The sequence below is a fragment of the Tyto alba genome, unplaced genomic scaffold (assembly GCF_018691265.1).
Source record: "Tyto alba isolate M040663 unplaced genomic scaffold, T.alba_DEE_v4.0 Super-Scaffold_13, whole genome shotgun sequence".
In the NCBI taxonomy this organism is placed as follows: domain Eukaryota; kingdom Metazoa; phylum Chordata; class Aves; order Strigiformes; family Tytonidae; genus Tyto; species Tyto alba.
The window spans coordinates 12740723-12751047 of NW_024881275.1; the positions used below are offsets into that span (position 1 = coordinate 12740723).

Sequence of the window (10325 nt, forward strand, 5' to 3'; positions counted from 1 at the left end):
GTCACATTCCAAGCAATGGCTTTCTGTCTAAAGTGTTAACAAGACCAACCAAGATGCAAAGATTTTGAGAATTCCCTATATTTCTTTGCCTCTCAAGTCTCTACCTTGGAAATAATATGCATCCTCAGGTGCCTTCTCTCACCCCACATCCCATATAGATCACATATTACAGACAGCAACAGGAAGCATGATGAGTGCTCCCCCTGCGCCCAGTGACTCCAATGCCAGCTCTATCACTGCTCTGAGCTCCTGCACAGCAGCTGCTAACATGTCCAGGAAACAGTACTTCACCCAGACTGGGAGATAGTAAGTCAATATATTATTAATTTACTGCAGTACTTACTATAATATAGTTTCACCTTGCTTTCTGGTTCTTGCCACTTTACTGTTGATAGGTAGGGCAAAAGTTTGCATTTCTCCTGTTCGGTCAAATCCAGTAAGTTAACATCATCACCTGATTTCTGTATCACATAATGGCTGTGGAATATCTTACATGCCAGGCTTCTGTTTTGGTTATCATTTCTCCTTTTCTCTTGGGGACTTGTTAAAAGACTGTGACTGCATATGGTGTCTTGAATCCGTTAATGAATGGCCCTTACTGTTCAAATATATTTGGAAACAAGGGTTTTATGTATCCTTTTTTCTAAAATGCAGGCAGAGCACAGCTAGGTTCTTTGCACTAAAGAGTGGCATCCTATACAGTAACACATTAGAAATCTTGTCCTTAAAACAGCTGATGTGACTGAAGATACAGAGCATTTCACTTTTGGATCACATTATAAAGGTGCACATCCTATAACTATATGGGCAAACTGTATAGTCATATCCTGCTATCCAGAAAGCAATTTTTCCCATAAAAATAATATAATTAGGTGTTAGGGGTGGAACATGTACAAAGATGGAACTAATACCTACCATTTGAATAGACAGGGAAGGATCTGTACTTTGCAGGATAGAGGAGCTTACTTAGGATAATCAGCTGAGGGAGCAGCTGCCTTTTCAGCATAGATCACTCTTCTGGAAAATCACAGCCACATCATTGATGAGACACTGTGTCCAGCATAGATCTTTTACCATCAGCATATTTGCTGCTTCTTTCTGAATGATGACACTTTCATCATCATCTTCCTCAGATGAATCAAGGTCAAACATGTTCATCAAGGTATAAAAGATATAAGAATGGGGCATTCATTCTCACTGGCAAAGCACCCATACCTGCCACACCACAAACCCAAAATTTATACCGTGAGTATCACTTAAATTCCTGTATGTATCTCCAATGGAATCCTTTATTCTTCCAAGGAAAATTGCTTTGCTGTCTATCACACTCAGCTGCTTCATCACTGAGAATGCTTCATTCCATGAGAACAAAAGGATGTTACATATCAGTGGTGGATCTCCAAAGCACTAGACAGAAACAACAGATATCAGGGATGTTGCTGTATGTGTTTCACTAGTTCTGACATTTCTTTTGCTTCTACTTCGTCATCCAGATGCCTCAATCAACTCTAACACTCATGTTCCAAATGTCATCCACAGATCAAGGATACTTGAATGTAATCAATAATGCTTCCCCTATCATAGAAACAGGTTGCTGACACCTGTCATGTACTCAGATTCAGAACTACACCCACATATGGGCATGCTTAAATTCTGTGCCTCATCTTTAGAGACATGAAACTGTCCACTGTAGAAAAATTATCCAGTTCATTTTTGTAGTCTGTCTGACTTTTGAAGATGGCCTAAAACCCTGTGAACAGCATTTTATTCTGTTTCAGTGATGGTAGAACAGTAGCTGTAAAGAAAATAACGAAGAAGGCATTCACACTGTCAAAATCCATACGTAAAGAAGTAAAGCAAGTGAGGTAAGAAGTGAAACCTGAGAAGGGTATGTTGTTCCATTTTTACACTGGTTATTTAGGGGGGTTAAAATTGGTCCAAATGTCTAAATTCATATTCTTCTTCCTTTCAAACTTTGCTTTGACACCAGATTAAAATCTCCTTATACCTGTTTTGCTTTTCTCTCTACATTGTGAGACAAGGTACTTGGCTTTACAGTTACCCTACAAACAGTAGGAGGGATGTCCATGAAAATTGCTGGTGTGCTGTGATTTCTGTTGATTTTCACAGAGAACTTGACCATCCCAATCTCTGCAAATTCATTGGAGGTTGTGTAGAAGTGCCAAATGTTGCCATTGTGACAGAGTACTGCCCCAAAGGCAGCCTGACTGATGTTCTGCTCAATGAAGACATTCCTTTGAACTGGGGCTTCAGGTAGAAAAAAAATTTTGAAAACCTAAATGACACAAACTGTGATATGCACTGTTTAGGACGAGATGTTAATTTTAGATAAAGTCTTTGGATAGACAGGCCTGCAGTGTGATATGGAGAGAATGAAGAAGAAAGAAAGAAAACAAATTCAAATACCTAGCCCAATTTGTCTTGTGGATTTTTGAGCAATCATATATTTAGCACTGGTCATACTAGGCCAATGATTTTTCAACCCACTTCTAGTTATACTGCAGAACTGGTTTTAAACCTTTTTTTCCCATGTAACTTCATTTTGTTCCCAAATACCTTGGACATTCTCATTTAATTAAAAATCACTGCATCTCCCTTTGTGAAGACATATTGGTGAAATGATTAGCATAGCTACAAATACTTCATTATATTTACCAATGCAGAAAATGAGATCACATTGTCAATGAAACTTCCACAAAGGCAATGGCATTGTTTTCTGAGAAAAACCTTGGCACACTCTTTCTACTTTTACCTTATGTTTGCCTTCAGCAAAGAAAAATACTGTAAGGGAGGAAACCCTCCAAATAAAGTGAGAAAGTTAATAAAAAAATGTTTCTCTTGTAAACGTTTGAAAGCACTCTCAAGGATACAAAGGTACTGGGAATTTCTAGAAGAAACTCAACTGTCTGGAAAGAGGCTACAGGCCTTTGGACTTAGACAACTGAGTGGCCATTAAGGGTTTTTAGCAACCCACCTTAAGTGTTTTGGAAAAATGAGCATGGGGACACAAGTTGAAATCTATTACTGTCATAGGGAGGCTTTCTATTAACTTCAGTAGGCTTTGGAGCCACCCTTGAGTGAAGGTTTAATGGAAGTACTGGCTCACTGACTTTTGTCTTTCAGGTTTTCTTTTGCTACAGATATTGCACAAGGAATGGCCTATCTTCACCACCACAAAATGTATCATGGACGGTTGAAGTCTAGTAACTGTGTGATAGATGACCGATGGGTTTGTAAAATTGCAGGTAAAGAGAAAATACGAAACAAAATTTCAAAACTGTCCAGCTAACCCATGGATGCATATGGATTTCATACTCAACCCTCCTCCCAAGCACCACCACATTGACATTCCTGATTATACAAGCCTTCACTAGGAGTGTCCTGTGCTGAAGCAAGTTTCATATTGAGTTATCATGTCAATTCCTTTAACATGTGTTACTGATGCATATGTCAGATCCCACAGATGATAGTCTATCAACATCAGTCTGAGCAGAAACTCTGTCTTACTCTCAGTTTTGATACAGAGAGAAAACCTAAGCCATGGACAGTGCTGTAAACATGTGGAATAGTGCTGACTGATAGGTAAACACAAGGTAGTTTCATGGAGTAAAGCAGACTCTACTCAGAGCTTTTCAGTCCTGTACACAAAACTGAATGGTATTCTCTGAGAGACAGAGCTACATGTCTAGTCTGCTCCTGGTACAGGAAGACAGCTTGTCTGGACAGGAAAACCACTGGAGTGTCTAGTTTAGTTTGCAGCTGCCAAATGAATGAAAGCAATGATCATCTCTTCTACTTCATCCCCAAAGTAGTTATCACACTCTATAACCTGCAGCCATCTTAAAAACAGCAGCAACAGATCTGTTTTTTAATGGTTCATCCTATGACTAAGGTTCCTACACAGGGCCATGACTGCATCTCTAACTCATTTAGTATCCTGCTGCCTTCAGAACTGCCTACTTTTCTTAGAGCCTGTTCTGGATATCAAAAATTGAGATAGGTGTATTACAGCAACTGCATCACCTTAGTACAGCTCCTCTGAATTAAATGGCATATCTGTGAAATTGTTCAGAAGTTAACTGGTAGCACTATAGAGACTTGAAATATTCATGGTTTATCTGGATGTGATAATGTTAACAAACCTCACAAACAACCAATGTGGGAGCTATCTGAAAAACTCCAATGACCTCCAACATAAAGAATGAAGCTCTAGGACCATCTCAATTAGAGGTCACTTCAGGCAAAACCAGACATCTGCATCCTGCCTTCCCATACACTCAGCAGAGTGCTGTTTATATCAGAAAGAAAACTGCAGTCAGTTGTTTTTTTCCTCCTCTCTAATGCTGTCACATGCTGAGAACCTCTTCTATGTTAGGCTAAAAGAATAGCTGCAAAGATGTTTTACATTTATGCTGCCTTTGTTCTGAAGCTAATGTTGTGCAAGCAAAGCCCACCATCTGATTTTTAGTAGTTATAGCCTGTCTAACTTGTAATTACTCTAGCAACCTGTCACCGCAGATAAGGATCAGGGGATGAGTAGAACAGAAACCTGTATTTGCATGATCACTCTTGCAATGAAGTGAGCCTATTCTCTGACTATAATTTTATAAAATCATAAAATAATTCTGATTGAAAGGGTTCAACTTCCCTGCTGTCATGCAGTCTCACAAATATTCAGTTTCCAGATCCTATGTTTGCAGTTGGTTTAGAGGGACAAGACCACTGGACACACTATTTTTAGACTAAGATGTGTATTTCAAATAGGGAAAATCAATTCCTTTAGACTAGTTTTGTTACTGTCTACTAATGTACATGTTTCAGAGAAGTACCCACTGAATAGTTTGCTTCCTGTTTTCTTCCATGTTAGATTATGGTTTGCAGTCATACAGGAAGGAAGATTCTCCTGAGAGGTCAAGCTCATACCAGCAGCATTTGATACAGATTTACACAGCTCCTGAAATCCATTCCCTTTCAGAGTTTGAACCCAATTCTACGACAGACATCTTCAGGTAGTTAAATCTTCCTGTTTCTTGCACTTAATAATCTCAAATTGAATGTTCTTGAATCACAATTAGTCTCAACATAATTCTGTGGTCACTCCAGGTTTAAGTTTGATTGTATTTTAAAAAGGATTGATCCTGGAATACAGAACAGCATAGATATCACAGGATCTTTCAAGGTAAATAAACAAATACTGAATTCACTGACATTATATAAATGCAGAGTTGGTCTAATGACTTATGAAGAATTACTCTGGACTGGTAGATAAAAAGGTGTAAAGATCTGCTATTATCTAGTTATACTTTCTGGTTGCTATTTCTTACAAAAAAAAAAATAGATTATTTTCAATAATGGCAATAACTTAAAAGTTAATAGCATCAATTTTTCAGGATGTCATAATGCACAGTTGCATCCCATAATTTTGCAGTTAGTGTCAATGCATTATTTTGCTACATATACACATTGACAATATTTGATTTGCAAAGAAAAATTAGAGGTAGGAAAAGGAAATAGATGCACTAGTGAATAGCTTCATCCCTTTCCTTTCAAAAGCCTTTGTAAGAGATCACTTTGCTTATTTGGCTATCAGGTTTAGCCTTGCCAGTGATAGATAGCTTCTATCCAACCACTTTTCAGATAAACAGGATTACAATTGAATTTTCAGAGAATGATAATCCCATGAAAAAGTCATTGAACTACTTTTTTAAAAAAATTACCTATATTTCTTAGTTCTTGTGATAATTTTCTGCATTAAGTAGGAAAATCACTGTGTTCTTGATGTATTCTATTTCATAACAATGATACTTCCTCTGTCTGCTTACTCCCAGTAGTATGATGAAAGCGTTTGAAACAGAAAAATAGAGAATGATACTACAAGATGTTTTGTGGCCCTTTCATCTTACCTTTTCTTGCCACATTCCCAGTCCAGCAGAAGTGTTCTATTTTCTGGTGACTTTGGTAGCTAGGATAATGTAAAGAACTGGTATTCAATCAGAGGCTGAAATGCTGATAGTTCAAAAACAACCGAGCAGAAGAAGGCATAGATATTAGCACTGTTTATTAACAACATTTACCAAAGAGGAGCTATGACTGCCTTTTATCAAAAGCTCTAAGTTTTACTCTGGCCTGCACTAGACCACAACAAGTGCTTACTGCCTTAAGTAACTGTTACGGAGCTTTTATTGAAAAATTAGCTGCAGAAACAGAGAATGTTGTTTAAATCTTCCCCTTCTTTCAATTATGATTCATTCAAAATTATATGGACTGAAGACATGATTTTACATATAAGATTTACTGGATTAATGCACATTATGCTGGTAAAGACACATATGCATATAAAATGTTCTAGAACATTATTAAATGTAATTCATTCTACCAGATTATTTAAGCGAGAATTTGAGGTCTCAATGGTATTTATATCTATAAGCTTAAACATGCTCGTAGAATTTGCTTCAAAATAGCTCAGCTAAAGGCAGTCTGTTACTGTGTTGATATTTCTGACTATTGTCATTTGTCATGTGTTGGTCTTCACATCTTAGAAAATACTGTGCTCCAACTAAGCAGTAATTTTAAAATTGCCTTATGTATTTCAATTTATCATTGCCCCACAGCCAAAATGCATTCCAGAAATTTTTTCCTTGGTGCCTGTCTGGTTCACACTTTGCTTCTGTTCAGGTTAGATATCAATACTTGACTCTGCAGGCAACCTGGCCTCCTAAAGCCATTTCTTGCCAAGAACTCCCCTTAAAATAGTGCTACAAGATGCTTTGCTCATATCATAGATAACTACAATGAACTTTTGACAGATTCAGTGAATGCTTGCTGAATCTATCTTGCCATCAGTCCCTATGTCTGAAAAATCCAGGTCTTCTTTTGTTGTACTGCAATTAATCCTTTCTTGGTAAAAAAGAAAAACCAGCAAGAGATGAAATCAGAAAAGGGAGAAAAGTAATGTGCAGTCAGGAGACAAAGGTAGAGATGTACCCTACAGCATTAAAAGGGTTGTCTTTTTAACTGAGCTATTCAGAACCTGCATTTTAATACAGTTTGTGTTTGATGGTATGAGCAGCTGCTAAGCCTTCCTTATACATGTGTGTGGGCTCTCTGGCCAGGGAGCAGTGTCCCAGCCTTGAAATCCTCAGTTTTTATCCATGCAAAAATTCCATTAATATTCCTGAAGGTATGGCCCAAATAAAAAATGCGTTGAAACTGCAGGAGTGGGACTTGTAATTTTGTGTGCTCTTACAGATGAATCACTTTTAAAGTTCACCAGGGAATGTGTTGGTCAGATGGGAAAGCTAAAATGAAAATGAGAACAGGAGCATGAAAGAAGCTTCTGTTTGAGTTGAAGAGGCTGTTTCCAGGCACAGTTTCTCCTAGATTGGCTCCTCTTGATTTGTAATTCCTATGTGAATTTCAATATCCACTATGTTAGGACTTTTTTGAGAGGTGCTGTTGAAGCTGAGTAAAATTGATACTGCTTTGTCGGAGTTACCATCATCTAATTACTCTCCTTGGAAGTCTGTTCAGCTTTGCTGTCTCACCTGGATTGGTATTCCTTTCTACTACCAAATTGCCCCAAAATTAGTATAAAAATCTCATTAGATTAATTTATACATTATTCAGCATGGTTTATATGCATTATTTTATTAGCCAGTGTTGGCCCACTGAAAGATAGGTAGACATGCCTCATTATACACCTAGAATACTTTACAAAGTGGAGCAACCATTAGTAATACAATAGATTGCAAACCAATATTCCCCATAAAAATAAGTGTTATCGAGTAGATGCACACAGAGAGTTAATTATTATACACTTTCAATACATAGATAGTCAAGAGCCTCTTTATCACAACTGCTGACTGGAGGAGGTGATGTCTTCTTAGACATCACTGTTCTAAAAGATCTCTAGTGAGTTCAATAAAGAGACTGAACACCCAGTTGTTACCCCATTTTTTCCATTCTTCACCCTTGATGAATGTTTTTGACCTTGGCTCACCTGAGGAATATGATGATGATGAAAATATAATTCAGAAATAATAAGCAAAATTTCTTACTGTAAGAGATCTACTCTGGACACAGTGTCTCATCATTGACTTTATGGAGATCTAGAAATTATCTGTGCTGAAAAGAAGCTATTCCTCCAGCTGACACTCCTGATGAACCTGCTGCTGCCCCTTGATTACAGCACAAACCTGTCCTGTATGTTTAATTGGTAGGTATCATGTAAGTCCCTGCACATATCCTCTCTGGATTCCATTAATTCTTCTAGAAAAAATTGCATTGCTGTCCATTAAACTCAAATGCTTAATCTCTGAGACTCATAATTTTGAGGGCAGCCTGCTATAAAATGATCAGTGACAAGTCTCTGAAACCTCTGAAAACTGAGCAGTAACAGATATCAGCACTGTAGATCCTCCCTTTTGGGATACTGAGCTTCAGGGGAAGAATAGGAAATCATGCAAAGAAAAAATCACTGAATTGATTAACTGTTACTTCATTAACATGTTGGTTTGCTTTTATTCTACAGTTATGCCATCATTTTACTAGAAATTGCCACAAGAAGTGACCCTATGCCAGTAAGTAAAGATGAACTTTCAAGTTTGAATGACAACTTTGATTTTGTTTCTGCTGAAGATATAAACTAAACTCTGAGTAACTGCACCTTTGATTTAATTTTTGAGCATGCATGTTCTTCTCAATTTTGTGGGTTCAAACTTAATTCCAATGGAACATGCAGTCAGGTGCTTCCTCATGTATCTACCAGTCTTCCCTTTGGGACTTTGAAGAAGAGTGTATGACAAAAATAATGTAGCTCCAAAATTGTTTTTTGGTTAGCTCTGTGAGGCTTAATGGCAGGGGGGAGTGGAGGGGAAGGTATGACATAACATCTTCCTTTTTCTCCTGTTGTTCATTCCCTTTCCTGTACAGGACCTTTCAGTGGAGTCTTGCAGTGATAAGAATATGCTAGAATAGCAAATGAGCTGTTCTCCATAAGGAAAATGTCTTATTTGCACGTGTTTTGTGATCTGTGCTAAATGGCAAACACAAAAAATGCATCTTGAAATTGAAACCAGATGCTCTGGATATGTAACCATGTTCTGTCTGAAATGATCTGCTTAACAAGAATTCTGACAATGAAGATCTGAAACTACCCTTCTTCCATTTCTGACAGTTTGTGATAATAGATAAATGTAGGCCCTGTGTTTTCTCAAAAGTTTCACAATATCTTGCCAGGTATTCTTTTGTTTCAAAAGTTGTTTACCTCAAATAAAGTCTGAGACTAAAGTCTTTCAGCCATTGAAAATCTTTTAGAGAAGACCATCCAGTTTAGGCTGAGTTATATCTATTTTTTTTTTTTTTTTTTCATGTACTTTCATGTAAAAAAGCTGATCTGGAAGTGATAGGGAAAGCATCATAAAAGTAATTATGACCATAATAATATATTTTCAATGGGTGTTATGAAAAACACACAACTTCTTTCAACATTGTTTAATACCTTTTTCTCTAGAAAGATGATGTGCATTCAGCTGAATACTCTTCGTGCCCACCTTTGGCAGAATTAATTTCAGGAAAGGCTGAGAATTCTTGCCCATGTCCCACAGATTACATAGAAGTGAGTAAGATAATATTGTGTACAAGAATTATTTATTGAAGTGAATTTAAGTCATGTCACAGAAGTTTTATGGCAATGATGAATGTAAACAACACAGAAGTCAGGAAGTACATCTCAAACAAGGCACAATGAAATGCTTTAATATCCTTAATAAAAAACCTGTCATTCTGACAAATAGAAAGTTTCAGTTGTCCCCTCAAATTGTAAGTGTAATAAATGATGTTTTTAATATTCAATCATTGATTTTTGTGCATTTTCATTTTATTATAAAGTGTTGAGTTCCATACATATTTTATATTAGCAATGTCTATTTAACTTACTGGCAAAGAACTTTTAAATAGCGAAATATGTGTTGCAAACAAAGAATGAGTTTGTTTTGATTCTCATACAAAAGATCTATATGTTCAGTAGCCTCAAACTGCCTATAAAACAAAGTACACCTCCTCCCAGTTCAATTAAATCAGAACAAGATTGTGTCATCGTTTCAGTTTAAGGGTTATCTAATTCACCTTTGTTAGTTTGTAGCAATCTAAATGTAACAAAATTCTCATAAGTAGCACTGTGTTTTAGTCAGGAGTTAACATTCTTAAGAATTAGTTGAGTTTTTAATCTTTTGTGAATATTGTGTACAGACAAGTCCTCTGAAAACAGTATGTGACTCCAACAGCATAACACTGTCTTAAAGCAC

The 10325-nt window shown here is 36.9% G+C and overlaps 1 protein-coding gene across 1 annotated transcript in view; it reads left to right on the forward strand.

The window, feature by feature from the left end:
• LOC104357822 (atrial natriuretic peptide receptor 1) overlaps positions 1-10325 on the forward strand; it is a 40151-nt gene that overhangs the window by 21071 nt on the left and 8755 nt on the right. The window contains exons 10-16 of the mRNA XM_033001528.2: positions 159-306; positions 1779-1865; positions 2131-2274; positions 3145-3266; positions 4889-5030; positions 8552-8622; positions 9552-9637. Coding sequence (XP_032857419.1) covers positions 159-306; positions 1779-1865; positions 2131-2274; positions 3145-3266; positions 4889-5030; positions 8552-8622; positions 9552-9637 — 800 coding nt within the window. The remainder of the gene's footprint in view (positions 1-158; positions 307-1778; positions 1866-2130; positions 2275-3144; positions 3267-4888; positions 5031-8551; positions 8623-9551; positions 9638-10325) is intronic.